Source organism: Gobius niger (genome assembly GCF_951799975.1).
Source record: "Gobius niger genome assembly, chromosome: 18".
Classification (NCBI taxonomy): Eukaryota; Metazoa; Chordata; class Actinopteri; order Gobiiformes; family Gobiidae; genus Gobius; species Gobius niger.
In genome coordinates, this window is record NC_136869.1 from 19,150,496 (window position 1) to 19,173,562 (window position 23,067).

The 23,067-nt window shown below is 44.2% G+C and overlaps 1 protein-coding gene across 5 annotated transcripts in view; it reads right to left on the reverse strand.

Moving 5' to 3' along the window:
• cacnb2a (calcium channel, voltage-dependent, beta 2a) overlaps window positions 1-23,067 on the reverse strand; it is a 44,186-nt gene that overhangs the window by 4,055 nt on the left and 17,064 nt on the right. For 3 of the 5 annotated variants that reach the window (XM_079576197.1, XM_079576201.1, XM_079576199.1), the window contains 10 exons: window positions 11,545-11,664; window positions 4,974-5,096; window positions 4,767-4,897; window positions 4,592-4,668; window positions 3,890-3,909; window positions 2,245-2,325; window positions 2,107-2,165; window positions 980-1,089; window positions 553-704; window positions 73-168 (listed from right to left, as the gene is read on the reverse strand). In XM_079576197.1, the coding sequence (XP_079432323.1) occupies window positions 73-168; window positions 553-704; window positions 980-1,089; window positions 2,107-2,165; window positions 2,245-2,325; window positions 3,890-3,909; window positions 4,592-4,668; window positions 4,767-4,897; window positions 4,974-5,096; window positions 11,545-11,664 (969 nt within the window). Of the gene's footprint in view, window positions 1-72; window positions 169-552; window positions 705-979; window positions 1,090-2,106; window positions 2,166-2,244; window positions 2,326-3,889; window positions 3,910-4,591; window positions 4,669-4,766; window positions 4,898-4,973; window positions 5,097-11,544; window positions 11,665-14,223; window positions 14,780-22,640; window positions 22,910-23,067 lie in introns of those variants that run through there. The other 2 variants (XM_079576200.1, XM_079576198.1) reach the window with 2 other exon arrangements.

A 23,067-nucleotide genomic window follows, 5' to 3' on the forward strand; every position in this document is an offset into this window, starting at 1 on the left:
TATGCACTAAGCTCAAGGCTCCTGAGGTCAAAACCGAGTTGAAGTCAGAGACTATTTGGGCTGAGGACTCACAGGAGGGCACTGGGCCAGCTTGTCGGCCGCCACCATCTGCACGTTTAGGTGCTTGGCCTGGGACTTGCCTCTGGATTTGATGAGACGCTGCAGCACCTAAAAGTATACAACCGTGCATAAAAGCGTGAGAGAAATGCCTGATTATACATGCATATTTCACAGTCTCCGTCAATGCAAAGTGCGTAATGTCAGAGTGCAGGTTTGTAACTTATGTGCATTGGCTTGACGTTTACAACAGCCAAATGAGCTGTGTGTTAAATCCAGCTCATGAGACTTCTTGTGGAAGAGGCAGAAGCAGGGAGATAGAACAGGTGGTATAGTCATTTATTCTCGGCCAAGTGAGATTCACACTGACACCTCTTTGATTTAGATCTCACTTTTTATGTCACCTTCTCTTAGCCCCGTCTCTTTTTTTAACTTTTATCTTTTTCTCTCTCCCGAATCCTCACATGCCCTTTTTGCATCCTGGTAAAGTTTTACCTTGGGGGAAGTGATCTTCACATAGACTATAATGGGGGCTAGAGAGGTCTTCCCCAGTTGTGACGGGTGGTTGATGGTATCGGCGTCTAGAACCACGAGCTGTAACGTCCGTGCCAGTTCGAAAATGCGCTCGATCTCACTCTGGACTTCGGCTGCGAGGAAAGAAAGTCGTGTCAGTGAATCAAAATAGTGATTAAGACGAACTGTAACTGCTTTTTCGTGCATATAAACTATCTTTCATTCCCAACCCAACCAAACAAACAGGCCAATGCTTCTCAAGGCAAGTCGTGAACTTATCGTTAGCATCGTCAAAAGTTTCTTTAATCGCTTCCTTCCTTTTCCACATGAGCCGGGTCTCCTTGAAAACATTACCAAATCAAAACACCAGATGTTCCCAGGCATCGCAGTAATTTCAAGGCAAACATACCCAGGTTGGAGCGCGTGTTGGAGCGTTCGATGATGGCGTGCTTGCTGGGGTTGTTGAGGACCGAGCGTTTGGCAAGAGAAATGTCTGCGGTGACACGGGTGATTGATATTCTGCCACAAGAGACGGGAGAAAATAGCACGTTAACAGAAACACGCACTTTGTTTAGTGGGACAGTGCTGTGTGTAGCTACGAGCGAGCTACAGTATATACAATTCCACTTCCAAAATAGCCGGGACACCGAATGAACTGCTACATAAATAACACATCATTATGACTTCAATGGGCATATGGCAGGTCTTGCACCAGTCAAGTGGCAATTTTAAATACAAAAGTGACAGAGAACAAAGGAAGGTTTCACATTCCAAGTATAGGACAGATAACAAACAACACAAAAAAGCCAAACCAGTGAAAACTAGGCTGTAATTCACACTTTAAACAAAGACATTTTACGATTATTTGCAGCTTTTGGCTTTGGGTCTGACATATTAATTAGTTAAAGATGGGCAGAGTTCTTGTGCCACCATAGAAGTACCCACGGCAATTTGTGGGGGAAAAAAACATTAGTATAGCAAATTTATGTGCAATTTATTTCCACATCGACCTCCCGTGACTAAACTTTACACACGCTCCAAAATGCGCATTTGCATCAACGACAGGCCGGCATGCATGCGTGGGAAGCGGCTAACAGTCTACGCTCAACTACTCAATCAAAACGGGTAGTGCAGCTTTAACTATCTATTACAAAAATGGTCAAGATTTCAGAAGTAGAAGAAAAATCATTCATAGTTCTGTCTGCAGTAGTCTGTCCCTTTGCAGTTGATTATACTGTAGGGGCACTTTCAGAGAGTTGTGTAACTTTATGTCTCTCCTGTTCTGGTCAGACAGCAGGACGACAAAGTAAAGGACCCAACATTGTTGAAGGAGAATCTGCTCTAGAGCCCATTATGGCCTATTAAGGACATGTAGAGGGCCTATTTAAAGCAGCAGTGCACATCTCTGGGCCAAACAAACTTGTTACACACTCCCTCGGCGAACCTCCAGGGACACATAAATACCAGCCTATAGAGCTGGAAGGAGTCGAGGAATGAGGAAGGAAGCACGAGTTTACAAGGTCAAACCGAACTCACCTTCCCTCGAATCTGTGTTTTAAAAAGTCGAATAGCGCTTTTTGCATCATGTCTGTCACCTGCAAACGCAAAAAGAAACAGATTAGGAGACGCATGATGGAAAAAAAAAAACCTGATCCAGATAAGCTGTGAAAGCACCTCGTAGCCCTTCAGTGATGGTCCAACCAGAACCACGGGCCGCATGGAAGGCACGACGTCGTAGGGAGGAATGTGCTCCGTCTGAAGACACGATGGAGAAGAGGAGAAACATTGGAACACACTTACGGAGACGGAGTGCGCCGCCGCCATCACAAATCACCAGAGGGGTTAGGGCAACAACTAGACACAGACGAGACGCTTAGAAAAACACGCTGAACCATGGCATGTTGCTCTAGGCCCGTCCACAAACACCGGGGCCAGATTTGATTTAGGACAGACTTGGATGTTTTCTCGCAATGTCAACACAGTATTGTTGAAATTAGGTTGCAGTAAACTATGAAAAGTCCTGCAAAAAAAACTGCAAGGAGTAAAGTAAGTGCCATGTCATGGTTCAGAAGTGAGTAGGAGGGAGATCCATAATGGGAAAGTGTTAGCTGGACAACTACGGGACATAAAGGAAGGTCTTTAGCTTAAGGGAAACAGCGAGACATCAGTTTTAATTGTAGGATAAAAGAAATTTTAAAATGCAACTTTTTAAACTCTTTGGCAGTTCACGCAGCTTCAGACATTAAACGCGATTGCACTTCCTAGTCTCTTTCTTCAGTTGTATTTGTTTTTGTCTCATGTTTGCTGCCGTCATCAGGCCTCCTCCAGGGAGGTTGTGGGAACTGATGCGCACTCTGGCTGACTAGCACGAAAGCCTACATGGACAGCTGTTGAGAAAGACGACTGATCATAGCGTGGTTCAATACGTGTCTGCGCATGGGAAACTCTGTGACCGCTAGGGTTGGATGTATGAGTTGGATGTATGAGTTTTTTTCAGTACCAAAACTAAAACAAAACCTGGCTTACACCTCTTAACCCACACCCTAACCGAATGCATTTTCTACAGTTCAGCTTTACCCAAACCCTTAAGGTCATCACCTATAGGCCAGAGTAATGCTTCATTTGGAAGCTAAGACTTACAAAAGTAATCGAAATGGATCTTTTTCCTTGCATTGTCGTCACTTTTTTTTGCTCTTTTGTCACATTTTGTCACTTTTCTGTTGCTCTTTATTGGCTTTTTTGATGCGTTTTCATCACACATTTTTGTCACTTTCTCATCACTTTTCTGTTGTTCTTTTCAGAGGCTAACATAATTTTCATCCGAAATAGAACCTTCAACATCCCAGACTGAGTGACAAACCAATCAATAACAATGTAGACTTTCGACTAATTGTGTTGCTATGCTGTGACCCGCTCGCATCCCCTTTATAGTGTTGATTTAGAACCTAAAGCATGCAATAGGTTTTCAGTTTGCAGTATTACCTATTTTTATACTTGCATTGCTCTTTATTTGTAATTAACTTTAAATGTCTGCGTATTTGCTACGGGCATAATTATAGGCACTGTGGACATGGCCCATGTTCATAAAAAATCTCTCATACTCTTTTTTAATTCATGCATTTTCTCTGTAATGGCTATATATTTGGCTGTATATATTTATTTTTGGTTCCGTAAACTGATGTCTCACCGACACAGGTACAACACAATCACAGCACAGTTCTCAGGGTCAGTGAAAAGGTCAGGGGTAAGAGAGGTCAGGACAGAGGGATGCTACAGAGTGAGTGACCCTGCTGAGTGCGCAGTGTTCCCTACGACTTACCGACTTCTGCTTCTGCTTAGCTGCGGTGCAGAGGAAAGAGAGAGAGGTTAAGAACAGGCATGCACGTTAACGGCAGAGGACGGTGTTACGGGCAGAACAGAGAGAGTGAGAGAGAGAGAGAGAGAGGGCAGCCATGGGCGTTTCAGCGAGAGCCGTGCGGAACGACAGACAGGGGCGCAGGGCTGTCGCGTTTACCTTCTTAAAGAAAGGCATTCGTTTCTCTTTTGCTAGGGGCGTGACAGTGTTTGGACTGGCTTTGGGAGAGCGCAGGTTGGCTGGGAGCTCATTGTCCTCTGGGTCTAAGCCTGTGGCGTCTATGTCAATGGCTACGCACACAGACACACAAGAGCGCCGTTACACCGGGCAGGAATACGACACGTCCGGACACTTGGATTTACAAACACTACACACATGAAAATCAATGACAGTGAAGCTTTTGTTTCGCCACATCTTTCATTACATCTCAGAGATTTCACTTTAAACATGGCTATAAAGGCTTTCAATCAAGTGTGCACAGTGGGTTCAAATGGGTTCTTCTGCTGAGGGCCTCCACAAACATATTAACATAGCAATGCATTGAGATATGTGCTCTATACTTGCTGAACCCACTGCAAAGGATGATAAAAGCTTTTAAACTAAGATATACAAGCGCTATCTTACCTGGATACAAGTGTAATCAAACATCCTTTTTCACTGACTTACCAGACGACGGAGGAGTAGATTTTCTTGAGTTTGAAACCACTTCACCTAAACTAGAGGAGGAATTTGCTCCCAATTTACTGAAACGGAAAGAAACGTGTCGAGAGAGAGCGAGAGTCAGAGGATGATGAAATCTTTATGCGGCTGCCAAGTGGGTGATAGTAGTCGGCGTTTGTACCTGAACTTGCCCTGCTTGGCTCGCTGCTCCTGGAGGAGACGGGTGTTTTCAAGCTTCACTGGACTGGGGATGAAACCGATTTCGCAGCCTTCCTTTACCAGACGCCCGATCCACCAGTCGTTGTTGAATTTCTGCGCGGGAGAATTAAGGGCGGTGAGCAAACGCGTAGAATAGGTTTGAATATGACGATGTTAGATCAAAGTGCACCTCTTTGACATGCAGGAAGTCTTTAGCCTCAAAGGAGACGGCCATGCCTGGAACCGGGACATCATCATCCAGACTGGGGCTGTAGCTGACATTTGTGCGGACGGCGAAAGCAACTGGTTTGGTCTGAAAGATATGGGACAAGGAGGTTGCATTAACCAAGAAGTCTTACATTCATACTATTGACAAATCCTCGCTTCAGTCCTGGTCTGTTTACCTCTTATAGCAAAGCCCTACCGCAATGGTGTGAAAGGTGGATAAATCAGCAGCTAAGTCATTTTGCAACCTTCCTCTGGAGGCTTATTGAGGCAGTAAAGTGTTTCCTGTGCTGCTTCTGCCACACTCCTCATATCTGACTGAGACCAATCTTTTAACATGAACGGTTTGAAAAGATCTAATTTATTGAAAAAAGAGTAGAGCAGAGCAGGCACATAGGTGAATTGTTTTTGCACTAAAATGATTTTGTATATAGCCGTTTAGTCTTTAGGCCACAAACCTTTTTTATTTACTTTACTATTTCAGTGGTACCCTTTGAAATTCATATCTGAATGGCTCTACAATAAACAGATTCCAAAAGATTGAGATCCCAGTAAAAAGCCAAAAACCCCTAATGCTCTCAGGGCTTTTATTATAATCACACGTTTTTACAGAGATATATTTATGAGTAAATCTCTGCAATGCAATTTATTTGGGACAAAAATACACACAAATCGATTTAGAACAGACAGATCAGTTGTAATGTCATTCGCGTTTAAACCCTCAAATCTATCTGGGCAGGTTTTACAAGACTGAATGTTTTACCCCTGTAAGACACACATGCCTTCAGAATTACATAAAATGCTTTGGGACATAATCGTGGAGGCAGCCTGGCAGCGCTGGCAGCGATGCTTGGACATGCCCACAACCAGATTACATTCGGTGGGCCTTTGAGAGCGCGCGGAGGCTGACAGGAGGCGACCGAGAGCCAAAACCAATACACAAAGTAATCTCCCGCCATAGATTTGCACGCTCAATATTTACCTGCACATGACAGAGGCGCAGGAGAGAGAGACCTTTATAGGAGGAGGTGCGATGTTTGGTGTGGTGCTAAACTGGCATTGGCATCTGTGCTTTGATGCTGCAGCAAACACCAAGTCAAAAAACAGACAAATACTATTCAGGAGATCTACAATGTTGAAAATATCACTTACAAAGCTGTGTGTTACAAAAAACAGGCTACAGCATGGAGTGACATTGTGGTTCTCACACTTTTCATACCAAGTACCACCAGGCCTATATCAAGGTCAAATAAGGACTGAACTAGGTGTAAAATGGGACTAAAGCAGATCCAAACAGGGTGTAAACCATGTCTAAACTAAAACACATACATAAAGGAAATTGCCTTAATGTTGGGGTTTTTATATTGCACTGGCTAGAGCCATTTTATTTCTAGCCATGCTATGTTGAATGAGGCTTACAGAGAGATTGGATTACAATTTAGAATTTTAATCACTTGAGTTTTTTAAGTGTGAAAGTACAAAAATGTCTCCCAACCCCTGGGGATATATATGCACATCGTAAAGGATACTTTTGATTATCAGTTTAAGCAAGTTTTTTCGAAATCATATTTTACTTGAGGATAGGATTTGGAGTTAAATGAAGCTTCAAACTAGAAAACCCACCTGCAGCACTCATTTATTGCCTCATCGCCAGCATCGCCTCACCAATCAGCCAATCATCCAATTATAGCCCCATCTCAGGCCGCAACTTCGCGACAACCAATCACATCAGCCGCACATTCCTGCTTCAGCCATTCACCGCCATTCAGGATCCCCTTATTAAGCTTTCCCATCCATTGATCCCCGTTTCCCTCTCCTTGGCCGCCCCAGGTCTCATCCTCTACCACCACCAGTACCCAGACTCCGAGGGGGGGGTCTGTATTTCATATCGTTAATTCAATCTTCCGCTGGGGTCTGAGCCCCAATCACGATTCATGTCCACTAAAACTCTCCTAACGCCACTCTGTTTCTGTGACTCTTTTCAGGTCCTACATTTATATAGCACTTTTCCACCTGCGTAAGGTACTTAAAGTGCTGTATATGAAGGAACCACTCACCCCTTCACAGTCGCATTCTTACGCCAATTTAAGAAGACACTGGAGGCAAAGTGTCTTACCCAAGGACATGACGACAGCGTGCACCTGCGGGAGCCGTGATCCAAACTGCCAACCTCTCGGCTATAGGACGACCCACTCAACCTCACGATTGATTTGTAAATCAGCAACACCTTGAGGTAAGGGGTAGCCACAGGATCAATAGAAGGGGTCCGGCAGATGCAAAAGGTTGGGAACCACTGAAGAAGACGACCCACTGCACTAAGTAACCCCCAGCATTACTACAGATATTTTCCATGTACTTCTCCTCCGCAGATATAGGCAGTGACTAGATTTGTTAGGATCGATCTCTTGCGGGTTTTAAGAGCAAGCTGCGGGGCTGAGGGGAAATGTGCACACACAGTCATTAATCAGGTTCGCCTTTACAGGGGACAAGTGTCTGCCTTTCACGGCCTTCGCTGTCCGCCGCAGCTGGCTGAATTACAACAGGTGAGATAAACTAGCTGGGATTATGGCCGTAATTTATGAGAGAAAGCCCTCCCCCGGCGAGTAAATATTCAGTGCCTGGCGTAAGCTGCTTGTTAGTGACATCTCTCAAGACAGAGGCGCAGAGGACGGGGCGACCTTGGTGCTGCCTGCTGCGAGTCACACGGGTGCAGAAGGTACTACAGGAGACCATTAGTGCGTGTAGTCAATGTAATTCTCACCCCTGTGTCCTGTCACATCGCATACATGGCCTAATTGCGATTTTTTTTTTTAAGGCAGTCCCACCCAGCTGCGGTCAGAGTTTACATAAAGGAAGATGAATATGTAAAAACCACCTTGGTTCTAGGTGGCTTCTTATGTAACATCTGCCTTCATTATGGATGCCATAAGGGCTGTACCGAAGGGGAAAGAGACATTGGAGGCAGGATGCAGGGAACATAGAGGTTGAATATGAAGTTAGGGTGGCTACAAAAGCTGATGTAATTGGGGTATAAAGGTTCCTGTGCACCCAACAGATATGGGGTCTTGTGCATAAAACCTGCTATCCCTGTAGTTTAGACATTTATGTTCTGAAATGAATGTGGTTCATGAGTTGGTTTAACAGTTTAAATGTTATTGCTCCTGTGTTTAAAATGTGCTCTGTGATCTAGTAAAATCTAGTCACAAGCACATAAATAATATAAAACGGTGCAGATAAATAGCGTAGATAAATTTAGTTTATGGATTGTGTCCCATTCTTGTAGGCCTACTTAACCACTCATTCTGAAGCTCTATTGCAATCAAACTGGCAGTTCGATTTTTTAGCCTTTGAAGTATAATCATGGCAGGAGAATGAAAACATGTAAAAAGTGGAAGAGAAGAGTGTGCCCTGGAGAAGCCTTATCTGTTACTGGGACCCCCAGGACACAGAGCGATGGACCACGGCCAATTAACACGGCGCAGCCATATCACATCTCTCGATGAATATTTTATTGGTCAATACATCGGTGCCCTCTTTGTGCAGGCTCTGACTGATATGGTGGCCTTGCGGCTGTTGATTTGCCACCTTACATGCCTCTGCCCCTCCATTAGCAGCACTCGCGCTATAAATCAACATTCCCACATTGTTTCTCCTTGGATGCTGGAGATCGATCGGAAATGAATTCTGTGCAGCGGTTTGTGTGCGCCGCGAGCTGCGGAGGGAGGGAAGCATGTCAAATTCATTTAATGTGGTGAGAATACAGCCATAGCTTTGCTTTATTAATTTATTATGAGATTAATTCTATTATTATTGATGGTAGTGTGTCCACCGTCACTGGTGTGCAGAATCTTATGTCAACATAAAGTTTTATCATAATTTTTCTAACCTTTTTTATTTATTCATGTGTAATTATAGGTTAATGATAATCTAAATATAACAAGCAAAAGTTCAGTTTTAGTCATGATTTTAGCCTTGTTTTGGCCATGATATAGGATTGCTTTTGAGACAATTTTAGAGACAAAGAAAGAAAAACTAATTGCTAAAGATTTTAGTTTAAATTTAATGGAATCTGCTGTGTTGAAATGCTTCAGTAAAATATCACAATAATATCATTATCGCACAACTCTATTGCTAGTTTTTCATCGTGCAGATTTCCATATCAGTTCAGGACATAACAAAACAGAAATAAGTAAAAGAGTTCTGAAACCCTCGTGTGTACATGTAACCCACCGCTGTATGGGGTGTTAATTAGAGCAGTAGTTTGTGTCGGTGTGTGCGACCGTGTGAGGCGCTGAGGTGACAGACTGAAACGTGAGAGCCAGTGTTTCAGAGAAAGCACACGCCGCATCAATTACAGATGTAGCACTTCATTACCTCAACCAGCGCTCAGTGCACATGTTTATTTATGCCATTATATTTGTGTACGGCGGGGCCCGGCTGATATCAGGAAAACAGAGGAGCATTCATCATAAATGTCACAATAACAGCGCTTTATAGGAAGCTGAAAGTGGGGCTCGTTTCTCTTCCTAATTGGATAATTGGCTCAAAAAACAAAACAAAAAAATGTCAAGTCAAATATTACAATTGTTATCAGTAAAACCAATATTTGATTTGAGCTTTCCTCACACCTGCGATTACAGAGGAGCCTGTTTATGAAATATTCACAAACATTTTTTACATAGAATCCCCCCTTTAATTCTCATAGTGTTACATTTGACCAGATCTATATTTTGTCAAGGCAAGAACACTGTTGGACAATATTCTCCAGATATACTGTATATATGTCAAGATGAATAAATCAATGTGAAAAATGCGATTAGTTTTCCATTCATACTAATGTGATTTCTAAGAGAAGCCGTCCATCACATGCTGATGTTCAGCCGTAGACCCCTTAGCGGGAGCTCACAAACCCATTTGTCAGCAAACGAAAGCTGTCTGATACGTCCTACTAAATTACCAACTCTTACTGACAGAAGTAGACCACAATACTCATTGAAGCAATGGCTGCAATTGTTTGGGTATTCATTTTCTCGACAACATCTAAGTCTACGTTTGGCTTTCCCAACAGTTTAGACCTACAAATGTGTTCAGCAGTTTATATTTCAGTCTCCTCTCAAATATCAGAGCTCCTGAATGTGTTTAAAATGTTCAATGTGAAAGGAATCTTGATTTTAACAAATAAATCGCAGATCTAATTGCAGTTACAAACTTGCTAATTGAATTCAAAACAGAACACCCCCAAACAGTGACTCTCCTATCGTCTTTATTACCACAGCGCTGACGTTACAAGCCGTGGGTGATGGAATGTCGATTTGGAATAGGGATTAAGAGGGACAGGACTTATTAGGGCCTGGGAGTTACAAATATGAGCGGCACGCTGCTGTTGAAGTCGTATAGAAACAGTGCTCGTAAAAAGACTGCACTTCCTTTGACCTCGGGATGCTCTCTCCTGTGACCACACAGCAAGGCAACACTTAACCAGTCATCTGTCATGTCCCGGTCCGGAGGGGACATTCCAACCCGACACCAAAGTCACAAATCCCAACATCAGCAGCATAGCACTAGCATACTGTAAGTGCCAGAATAATTTTGTCTCACTCTACTCTACAATTGCCATGGACACATTGTCAGGTATCCTCTGTCCTCATGTTATATCAATAAGTTTTAGAGATTCACATTTTAAACTCCTTAGCACTGGTACAGCATGTTTTTGAAAACAAATGTATAGGAAACAAGGTGAAATAGTCTGTATAGTACGAGGGGAGTGAAAAGATCCAACAGCGTGCATGAATGACACAAACCGAAAGTCTTGGCATGTTTTTCTTGAGGGCAAAACGTCGCTTGAGCTTTATAAGACATACCGCACAGAATAAAAAAAAGAAAGAAAGAACGACTGCCTTTGAGCTGAGAGTGGAGTCAGCGAACTAGGTGTTACAGACACTAAACACCCAGTAAACCAATCTGAGACACTTTCTTAGAGAGAGCTTCACGAGCTGCCTATTGAGGCGGGAAGGAGCGCAGTGCATTCAAACCAGAGCATCGACTCGCACATCAAAGGCATAAATCTGAACTGGGATTTGGTTGGAAAGCATTAATTGCTATTCTGGTCTTGTTGTGTATGTGTGTGTGTGTGTATCTTGTTTATGTGATGCTAATTGTGGCCCAGAGCGAAGCAGCACGGGCCAGGCTTAGCTCCGTTAAACAAAGAGGAGCCCCCAGTGGCCCCTAACCTCTCACATCAACAAACTTTAACCACAGTTCCTGGATGTCCATGTCAAAATGTCAAGAGCTTTAGATCAGAGAATCAATGGATCAACAATATTTTTTTTCTAAGGCTAGGACAACATTTGGGCTGGATACAATAACAGAACTTAAATACAATAAGGAAGAATTGCTGTAAGTGAGTTAATAGTTATTCCTGATCAGTCTCTCTCTCTCAAAGCCCGACCTCATGAGTCACGCCTCTCGCTCGCAGCCTCACTGACAGCCTGCTGTGTTTGGAAGCGTCCTGAGCTCTGCGGGGAGTCGGTACAAACCTTGGCCTTGTCGAGCTGTGCCTGGGCCTGCCGCTCTGCCTCTCTGCGCACTGCCTCCTTATCCTCTTCCAGGGACACATCGGAGTCGGAGGGACGGCTGGTGTACGAGTCGGCCGAACCCTGCAACACACATTCACAACCACTTCAGTGACATATCCATATTCAATAGTTTTTCACTTTAGTTATTGATCGTTCCCCCAGACTCTTCCGGTGTTTTTAAACAGGACATCTGGATTCTAAAGGTAGGTCCTGGAGCAAACATGAACCCAAATGCATTTTCAGAGGAGGAGATTGCATTAGTCAACTATGAATGTTCACGTGAGTAATGTCAGAGCTTCTTTACAAACTGTAACCAAGCCTATAGTGTTTAGACATTTTAACAGACAGAGCAATTGGCAGTGAAAATTCAATTATTAAATGTTACTAAAAACACAAACAACAACTTCTCATTTTTGCATATCTTCTATAGGCTTAAGTCTAATCCCATTCAACAACAAATGTAAGGCACAAAACTACAACAACTGATAACAGTGGTCTCTTATCTGCCGAATGCAAATGAGTAGTAATTAGTTCATTAGCCTTATTTTTTTTTAGCTGTGTGGAGAAAACAAACGCTCTGAAAGTGCTGGGCTCTGATCAAAGCAATTCACTGATAGGGTTAAGTGCCAGAATAATCAGACTTATTTTCACAACAACAGGAATAGGTGGAAAGTCAATGGTGAGAAGACAATACAAACAATAAGTCACAAAAAACCCTTGTCAAGGAAGGTACAGTATGACGTCCCCGGCACTGGTTGGTTTCAGTCAGGTTGTTGATAAGTATCTCTGTATCTATATAGAGTTGAGGGTCAACACTGAGAGATGATAGTTTGACATTATGTGGAGGCTTTAGAATCAAAGTGATGTAAGTGCACACCTTCGAGGAGCAAAGGGTCAGTGAGGAGATGGATTGTCTGGATACAGGTACAGATACAGGATACTATTCATGGGTTTTACTCGTGTTAAATTATGATGAAAGCCCCGAGAAAAAAACGCACTGGTTGAAATGCTTTGGCAAAAGTATATTAACCTCTTAACCCCCGCTTTAACCGAGTGCATGTTCTCCAATTCAGCTTTACCCAAATCCATAAGGTCACAGCCTATAGGCCACTGCAACGCCTCACTTGACCTACAAAACTCATCTAAACAAACATTTTTCCTGGCATTGTTGTCACTTCTTTGCCATTTTTTTTCATTGTGTTTCTGTTTGCGTTTTTGTCACATTTTTGTTCCTCTTTTGTGTCTTTTTTGTCAAGAGGCTTTTCAATTTGGGTAGAGCCAAACAGGAGAAAGTCTGCTCGGTTAAGGAAGGGGTTACCAGGTTACGACCTTTCACAACTTCTTGTAAGTGTGCCTCAACGTTTTTGTCAATAGCCCATCTCTTTAGCAAGGGGAGTATTTATATCTTTGAATCCTCCACACACATTACAGATCCCTCCTACACTTTTTGATGCAGTGAAGCCCTCCCGTCCTCTGTGTTGTATTTCATATTGGAGCTTGTTACCACTAAAGTTGTGGACACTTCCTCTGTGTGGAGAAGCGCGCCAAAGAACATAAAGTGTCCTTGCTGGAATTACCGTCAGCTCCTTGTCTATCCTTAGTGTATCTATGAGCCTGCAGATCTGTTTTGATCCTTTTATGACAAACAGCCTAGTGGAGGACACGTTCAAGAACACCGTGTCCAAATATGCATGCTTATAAATGGAAACTCACATACAAGCTAGAAAAAGTCCTTTGCCCTTATCATGCATTCTGCCATATAAAGATACATCATAAATAATTGCACAGCACAAAGTAAAGCTTGTGGATGCGTGGTGGTGGGGGGGCTATTTAAAGATGCATGATGACAACGTTAGATCAAAACAGCACCCATCCAAATCTTTTGTTAACCCAGCGGAGTTACACCATGCTGTCTATCCTCACCTGCACGCTACTACGCCACCCACACAAGCGCTTCCATTCATCTCACTGCACCATAACAGTGGCGTCTGAGTTAAAAATAGCCTCCTTCACTCGCTCCTGATTAGAATTACCAAAGCGTCGCGCGCAAAGACGGATGGTACCTCTGCCTCCCCTCCGCCGATGTACACAAATGTCCCCCATACAGTAATGTTGCATAATGCAAGGTTATTCCTGTTAGTGTCAATACGAACATGCAGCAGATCAATCATCACGTGCCTGCATCCCAGTCTCCCTACTCTCTGCCTTTGCATGAATAACTCATTTCGCCCTGTTGAGAATTCTGGTTTGTAGTTTGTAAACAGGCTGGAGATGTCATTGTGGGTTTTGTGTTCGACGTGAGGCTGTGTGGAGCAAAGTGGTGAGGCGCCTCGGAGCGGGAGTGAATGACCAAAGCCGCGTAAAAGTGCGGGTGAAGAGATTATGCCGGTGTGTTTGTTGCAAAAGCTGAGGTGTGAGGAGGAGCACACAGGTCAGGAGGAGGTGATGTGGAGCGGCGCCGAGAATGTGACAGATCGCTGATAACAACGGCCGGTGTCTCGTAATAACTGTCCAATAACCAGCCCGACCCCACCTGCGCCTGACGGATGCCCACACACACACACACACACACACACACACACACGCAAGCACAGAACGCAGTAACTTTGAGCGGGCGGAAGCAGAGAGAGCGCGGCTTACACAGGCATCGGAGTTCTTGACGTGACCTCCCTTGGCTCGTTTCAGCAGGCGGATCCAGGTGGCCTTCATCAGCCACACTGGTCAATCACCTGCGGACACTGTGGGCGCCCTCGCTGGGGGGGCTCCAGGCTGCGCTCCAGCTACAGGTGCATCCGACAGAGCTGCTACGTCCACGGCTGCGGCGCGTCACTGCTCCCACGCCGACGCCGGAGTTTGGGCTCCTTGTTTTGCAGTTACAGCTAGCTCCTCTGCTACTGCTGCCGACCCTCCCGCTTCTGCTCCTGCTGCTGCTACTGCGAAAGATGGGGACTCCACATGAGCTCTCTGCCCCGCGCATAATCTCAGCCAGTCTCCCGTACACAGCCCCTCTGCGTCTTGTCCCCCTGCAGGTTTCTCCTCTCTGAGAGTCAGATGGTGGTGCGGTCCCCCATCCCTCTCATGTCTCTCTCTCTTCAGCAGCGACGTGCTCCAACAGTTGTACGCTCCCGTCCGGATGAGCGTGTGTGCTCCTCTGATGCAGGCGCTGCTTCAGTCTCCGCTGCCTCTCTGTCCACCCCTCTCCCCCTCCTCCTCCCGTCGCTCCCTCGCTGTTTCAATGTTGTTCCTCACACACTCTCCATCTGCTTATTGCGCCTTTGCAGTGATCACTATTGGACAGTGGCAGAGCCTGTGTGCTCTTTCATTCATGCATAAAGAGCAGGCATGCGTCAAAACAAGAGCTGGTCGAGTTTAGGGCTGCACAACATATTGCAAAATGATAGTTATCACCATATCAAATGACAAATTATGCATATTGCTGGAAGCCACAATACATCGAAACATCACTGAGGTCTTCCATCTGACTGAGATTTACATATTTCTTTGCCCAGCAGCGTGCAACAAAACACATGGCAAATTGGCAAAATGTGCATATGTTTCATTTTATGATTGAATGATTATTTTATGATAATTTTAGCCATGTTTAGCGGCTGGTTTAGCATTTTTAAGTCTTGTTTTGCTGTAATTTGTCATTTGAATTTTTTGTTTCAAATCAATAAACTTGCAGTGTTGAAATCGTAAGGTTAAATATTGCAATTATGTTGTTAATATACAATATTCAGACGGTTCAAGACAGTTTTCCCACCCATTTTCATCAAAAACAATGCCACTCACACAAAATTCAACACACATCTGAAGCAGCATGATATAATAATGTACCATATCTATAAAATACACTGCCTGACCTAAAAAAAAGAGTTGGCACAAAAATGTCACACGCTCTAATATTTTGTTGGACTGCCTTTATCTTTGATGACAGCACATAGCTGTGGCATTGTTTCAATAAGCTTCTCCAAAAGATCCAGTGTTGCATTAATTTTCTACCAAGATCTTGTATGAATGATGGGAGTGTGACCACTGTGAGAAAGATTCTCAATGGGGTTAAAGCTCAGCACTGACTACACGATTTTTCAGTCTTAAAAGATTTTATAAAGAATGGGGGGTCCACACTACACTGGATTTAGTGCGATTATAGAATAACTGGGGGTTCACACTAACGAACCGTAAGAGTGGACACACCACACAAGTCTGTCAAACAGCTGATGCTGCGGCATTATAACACAGCGGTGCGTCCGTGTCCTCTCTCCGGCTTCATTTCTCCTCCGGATTCAAAAACTGACCACAGATCAGCAAACATAGGCCTCTGTTTGTGAGGGTGGAAAACACATGTGTGTCTGGATTGGTCAACAGTGTCATGTGGTCACAACAACACACTGTTCAGTGCTGCAGGTACGAGCCTTCAACATGTCTATAGTTCTGTGAAATGGAAATAAAAATCAGCGACATGAAGAAGCGGCACAAATTTCAGTGGATTTAATAAGAGAAGGAGATGAGCATCAGCCCAGAGCCAGAGGAGACAGTAGAGATAGTGGAGAGAGGCTCGTGGACAGAAGTAGCTGAATAGTCTGCCTCCAAAGTCAGCAAGTGCCGCCTCTAAACTCTGTTTCCGGTCTAAATGTAGCTAGAAACGGTGTTTCTCGTGAACTTTTGGTGATATAATGTTGTGCAGTTCCCCGTTTGTGCTGCTGTTATGACAGAAAAAGTGCTTTTCTGTCTGTATTTCACTCATTGGCCGCTGCATTCTGTGTGTTCGCTTTGGGGACACTATAATCACTCACACTTCTCCTGTGCATCTAAAATCAGGCCTAAAAATCCTGCAACTAGAGTCTAGTCGTGTCTTTCTGCCGCCAACACTACGCGATTCGAACGCCAGCCCAGTCGTGACCCCCCCACTACACCAGACATGACTCCAACTAGCCACGCGACTGAGAATCTATAATAATAAAAAATCGTGTAGTGTGTGCTGACCTTTAGATGTAAGACCAAAAATTATATCTCATGCTCCCTGAACCACTCTTTCACAATGTGAGCCTGATGAATCCTGGCACTGTCATCTTGGAATATGCCCGTGCCATCAGGGAAGAAGAAATCCATTGATGGAAAAATGGTCATTCAGGTTGGTCAGGTCGTCAGCTGATCTCATTCTTTGGGCGCACAGTGTTGCCATGCAGAGCTGCAGATCAGAACAGTTAAATCCAGGTGGCGACTTTTGTTTTTTTTTGGTCAGGAGCGTACATACTGCACAGTGCTTTGCTGACGCATGACGGCCAGTCTTGCCCATCCTGCGGCTGCGGTGGGTCAAAGGGCAGCGGGAAAGTGGGGCGGGTGGTTACAAACAGCCAACGGTCACTCCCAGAGGAGCACTAACTGTACATCAAGGCACTGCACCTTTAATCAGCGCTAGTTATCAAATCCAATCGATGACACGCCCCCTCTCAGTCCAAGGAGCGTGCGACTAAAAATGACACATCCTACATAAAAGGAAGGACGGCTGCACTATAATGTGATTTCGGCTCATTAAGATCAATTAGCCCACGGAGCGCACAGTGATTACCTGAGCTTGATTATGCTCTGTGCACAGATGGACAATGGAGAGTCTGCTCGTTCAGCTGATGATGTTGCAGGCAGAGGAAGAGGAACATGTTATCTTATAATCTCAGGCTGTCCGCAAATTTTCGAGCAGTGAGATGCAAGCCACGCCAGTGTATCATTTATACAGATATTGATGAACAAGAGCCAGAATCAATACTAATAATACAAGACTGAGATGAGATTGCTGTATCAATTTGACTCAAGTAAATTGGTGCTTGGTGACTGCTGCGGCGGCACAGGTCCAACGGAGAAAAGCACATAATGAAGTAAATAAATACAATTTCAACTGTTGTTTGGTTTTAGAAACGTGGCTATAGTGCAAAACATTGTGACAGAAAAAAACTACTCTCCATTCTGAATCCATTGTCAGGTCACTAGTCTTATCTTTGGAGCGTTTTTTTTTTTTTTTTTCTCGCACTGGCTGTTTTTAGCCTCACACGTATGGGTCACATATGGTTGTACGGCGCGGTCTGACCATGGCCCACGGTGTTCGCAGGGCAGGGCACAGATGCTCGAAACGGGGAGGCGGGTGGAGCCCAGTGGAGCAGTGAGGAGAAGCGACACTGACAGAGAGACAGAGCAGGCCCCCGAGCCAATGGCGCCACGCACCACCTCCGACTCACGTTCCTGTCACTGCACTACCCAGAAGACTACGCAAATATGACACCACAGCACACGTGAACTAGGAATATTTACTCTGAGATTTTGGATGTTATGTCATTGTGTTTCATCCTAATCCTCAGCTTATCTCATTGCCCTTTCTTGCCCCACCCCTTAGTTTGTCTTAGCGTTAAACCCTGACAAAAAGTACTGTAGAAAGGCTTAGTAACTGTCTTACAATAACAGATTATAATAATACAAAAAACCGCAGCTTTTTCTTTTTATGTTACTTCAGACTTTGCAAAGAACCTGACAAGCTAAATGCATCCTGTCTACAAGTATAGACAAGCCCCCTCAAAACCTCTTTGACAGGGTATTTCGCGGCTGACAGGAGCATAACAACAGCAACATAAAACACAATAGTGATGATCAATTTGCTGTTCCTCAAGCCTCTCCTCCAGCAAAATGGTATTGGACTTTGAGCAAAGTGGAGCAACTCATGCCTGTACAAAATTAGCATATACACATTTTCCAAAGTATTTTACAAATAATCTGCTTTATATAAGGCTTTGACCAGCCAGAGGAAGACATCAGTGAGGCATTTGCACTCTCTGCTTCTACCATTGATTCATTGAATATTGTGGACAGGGGTCTCCGCGGTGACCTCCCTCAGGAGTCATTACATTAAGACATTACAAATGACTACGGACATTACTTCTGTCATAAAGGACACCACTGCTATCAGTGGGAATGTGACGAACATGGTTTTATTGGCTGTTTTAGCTGCCACAGTGAGGTAGAGATGAGTAAAAACTTGTGCATCCTCTTGATTTGTTCTGTTTGAGGTAGCTTGAATCACACTTTGACAGTTATCAACCTTAGCCGCTGACCAAACCTTACACCTTCTCTGCGGGGAGTGGCCTTTTTTGTACCTGGACGCTTTTGCTTGGCAGAGAATTGCACTTTTATTTTCAACTGTAGAATGATTACTGATTATAAGAAGGAGTCGTTAGTGCAGACAGTGGTTTCAGTAGCCATGTTGGTACTGAGAGGACATGCTAAATGAGTTTTATAGGGGACAAAATAACAGGGCAAAGGTGTAGCCCTCAGCTAGTTTCATCAACATCTCAGCAGCCCTGCAGTTTATATTCAGTCTGTGCTGTCTGTCACATACAGCTCCCACTGAACCCTTTTGAACCCGTTTGTAGATTGGTGCTGCTAATGGTCAAAACTTACTTACTTTATCCAGATAAAATTATCAACCAAGAATGAATGGGAGCTAGTTGGACCAAAGCAGCATAATATGACTATATTTAATCAGCGAAGCAAAACATTGTGGAAAGTATGTGTGGAAAGAAATTGATAATCTAGTATATCAATATCCATATCATATAGATATTGTGGATTCCTGTATGAAAAGAAACTTATTCACAGTTCTACTGTACTGTTTTTTTTTTTTAAATCAAAATCAAAATTTAACGTACAATGGTAGTGCATCCCCCAGGCCTTTCAGTGTATCAGCAGCTACACCTTCTGTCTTCACTCGCCAGGGAAAACTGCTAATATAATAGCGCATGGGCAAATTTTCAGCCAATCAGAAGTGCAGCCTAAACTAAACCGTAGAACCAAATATACACTTTATTTCTCTTATGAAAGGTCCGAACGAGGCGAAATTAAGCACATTTATTAATCACAGATATTCAGCTCCCCTTTCTCAAGAAGAGTTTTGATAAAAAAGCAGCAAAAATGACACCGGGGCGTAGACGCTTGGCTCCCCCGGACAGGAGAAGGGTTTGCCCCGGACAGGAGCAGGGTTTGCCCCGGACAGGAGAAGGGTTTTCCCCATACCAGCGATTTTATGTTTTAAATAATAGTTCTGTTATAGGATAAAACTGTGTTTACAAACAGGGCATTGCTTCTCTTGCACTGTAACAGATTGTAAATTGCCTGTGTCAGCTGTGCTGGGACTCGGCCAGAGATTGGAACAGGTACACGACTACGAGCGCAAAGAGGCATCTCACACAGCACCAAATTGTAAGTAGTATCTTTTTATTATTTTGCTTTGGATTTTGTGCTCGGGTTGCCGTTTGGTTGCCTTGCTCACTGAACAAAACATCTCATAAAAAAATAGCCGGCGGTTTCCATGTTATAATGTGCTCGTCTCCGCATGTCAATTGTCTTGTGTTTCCGTAAATTACAAGTGTTCCCGAAAGGTTTGGTTTGGGGGCGAAAACACCACTGCCTTGTTTTGTGTTGTTAAAACATCCTTTAAGCATTTTTTCATAGGCCTTTCTAATGTGTTGTTGTTCCATTTATACACGTTTGAGTGAGTTAACCCAGGATGCTAAAGAAGGCCTTGACTGAAACCCCACGGGACGCCACTGGCCATCACTATATGACAACAGATACTAATTCATTTAGTTTATTGTGTGAGTTCATTTCAGCACAGTGCAGTTCTGATAACGTATTTAATTGGAGTATGAGCTTAATTCATGTCTCTTATTTGACATGTCAACACAAATAACAATGAAGTGCCTACCGCCAGCGCCAGCCTGGTGTTTCGTATTGAATCGTGAAGTACCCTGCGATTCCTTCACTTCATTTCAGAGCTTTGTAACTTGGATTTTAATCTTATGTCTAATAGTTTAGCCATTTTGTTTTAGGTTATGAGTAAAACTGATTGATACAGGCGACAAATACACGTGTGTTTTTTTGGTTTTAGTCACTGCCCACACGTAAACAAAAATAAAAGGTACGAAAGTCTGTGCTGAGAGTGGTGTGACAGTGTGGTCAGCTCACACACACACGAGTGAAAATGAAGAAAGAGCGAATGCTAATATCCAGTGTGATCCATGAGAGCTGACTGTAGCAGCTGATAATAGGCCCAGGTTCCACATTTTGGCTTTGGTGATTCACTCTTGGCTCAACCCGCAGCCTCTAGTTTTGCAGCCATCTGCCCGTCACTGCCACATCATTTGCGCAACATAAAGTCAATTAAATCAGCGCTCTGCAAAGTGTCTCTTTCATCAAGTGGAGACGGTGGAGGAGGACGTGACAGCCAGGACTGAGCCGTAAGAGCAGCAGCAGATATTGACCTTATTGAGAAAACAAACTACAGAACTAAGAGCGTGTAGAGCGCAGGGGGTGGGATAACGGGGGGCGGGGCACAGCAGAGAGATTGGCCGCATCGTCGTCAAGGTGACACTGACAGGCCAGTGAAAAAAGTGTTTACCCAGCATTCCATGTGCCAGTGCATTAGACAAATGCATCATCTCAAAGAAGGGGGGAACTTTCCCCGGCTGTCAATCACATGTCCATATCCCACAATGCATCTGTAGGAACAAATACCGAAACTGAGGGCGAACCATGAACTATATGTATGTGGAAAAGGCAGAATCGGGGGACTTGACTTGCTCTGCTCCTCCTCAGGCGTCCCTGCGCTGCGTACGGGATGATGGCTCGTCATGTGGATACAGTAATAGAGGCTGCTTGCTCCCTCCTGGGTTCTGCTTGCGTCATCAAAATCTGTGGCAGTTTGCAGCGTATGGAGCAGAATGTGGATGATTGATGACGATTGGCCAAGAGGGGAGAGTGAGCCACTAACCAGCTCCACTGAAGCAAGACATCGCCTCTTACAAATGGGATTGGGCTGAACCAGAAGCATTTGTTTTATCTCATGGAGAGCATGTGGTCAACGATGAGTTCGGCACAGAAGCACAATATTAGTAGCTGCCTGCCACTTTAAAAGAATAAATCAACTTTCAGCACAGTTTTGGGGAAATAACATCATCAATACAGGTTACTAAAGTTATTAACACCATCGCCTGACCCATGATACAATGTTTTATTAGAAACTACATAATACTAATATTAAATGGTATTCTGATTTAATAACTTACAATATGGAGCAACACACGGCACTGTAAGAAACTCTTAGCTAACCTTTGACCAGAACTGTAAACAAAATACATAAATAAACCACTTTCTCCTTCATATAAAGGTCAAAGTCAAATCTGTGAACTGTGTATTGATGACAAGAAGGAGAAATGCTAAATAAAAGTAAAACGGCCGTGGATGTGACTGTTCTTCTAACACAAGACGTATCTATGGACTTACTATGTGAAGTGTCTAGTACACTGCATATAAAGCGGTCGCTAGATTGTAACTTGTCCAAACTAGGCCTGATCATGTCTCCTGCTGTTCTCCGTAGTCCACTCCACAAATGTCAAAGGCACACTTCAGGCCGTCACAGCAGATACAGTAGGTGTTGGCTGAAGACACTCACATACTCTCAGTTACAAGCTGCTTATGTCATCAAACAAGTGTTCCTGTGAGTGTGCAACACTGGGTACAAAGGAGGCAATGGTCAGAGATCAGGAATTGGTGATTTGAAAGATGCAAAAATGGGCTATAGATCTCCGACAAACACAGCTCCACACCAATAAATGAGTCATGTACTGCTGAACACTTCTGCTCTAAAAATGAGTGTGGAGTTAAATGCATTTAAGTGGGCCCCTTTGTTTGGTTTTATGACTAAGATTAACTGCGGTGCTTTGCTTGTGCGCGAAGCCAAACATTTAACAGTGTGCAAGTCATATGGGTACTGTCTAAGCGGTCTGAGCTCCAGAGTTAGCGTAACTTGTAGTGGTCGTTGCCAGACTGACTTTACCAACCCCTTAAGCTTTCCCTCACCCTCACGTGAAGTGCAAAAGTGCAGACTACGACAAAGTAAAACAAAAGTAGAAGTGTGTGTGTACATGCCCCTTTATAATCTGCAGTAATAAGCTCCAGTCTCCTGCAGACTTCCTCTTTGTTCGCGCAGATGAGGAAATGTGTGCAGGACTCACCAGATCGGAGTCCTCACTGGCGGAGTGGTACATTGTGCCGTGTCGAGGCCGGCTCAGACCCTCCTCAGCTGCTGCCCATCTCTACAGCAGCACAGGAACTCCCTCCAGCCGCAACACTTCCCCTTACAAATCCCTGTGTCCGCCTGTGTCTCACACGCTGTCCCGGACTCTGTCTCAGACCGTGTCCCAGCGCTCAAAGTTAGAGAGAAGTTCCTCAGTCGCCTGTGGCCCGCTGTAGTCTGAGAGGCAGAGAAAAGGCGGACGTCTTTCCCACGCTGGGAGAAGACTCACAACGCGCAACCGTCCTCTAGCTCCAAAAACAAGCCCCCCTGCCCCCCTGCCCCTGGCCCTCTCCCCTCCCACACACACACATGTACACTCCGCTCTCACACACTCCTGAAGGAAGTAGAGTTCCTGGCCAACAGGG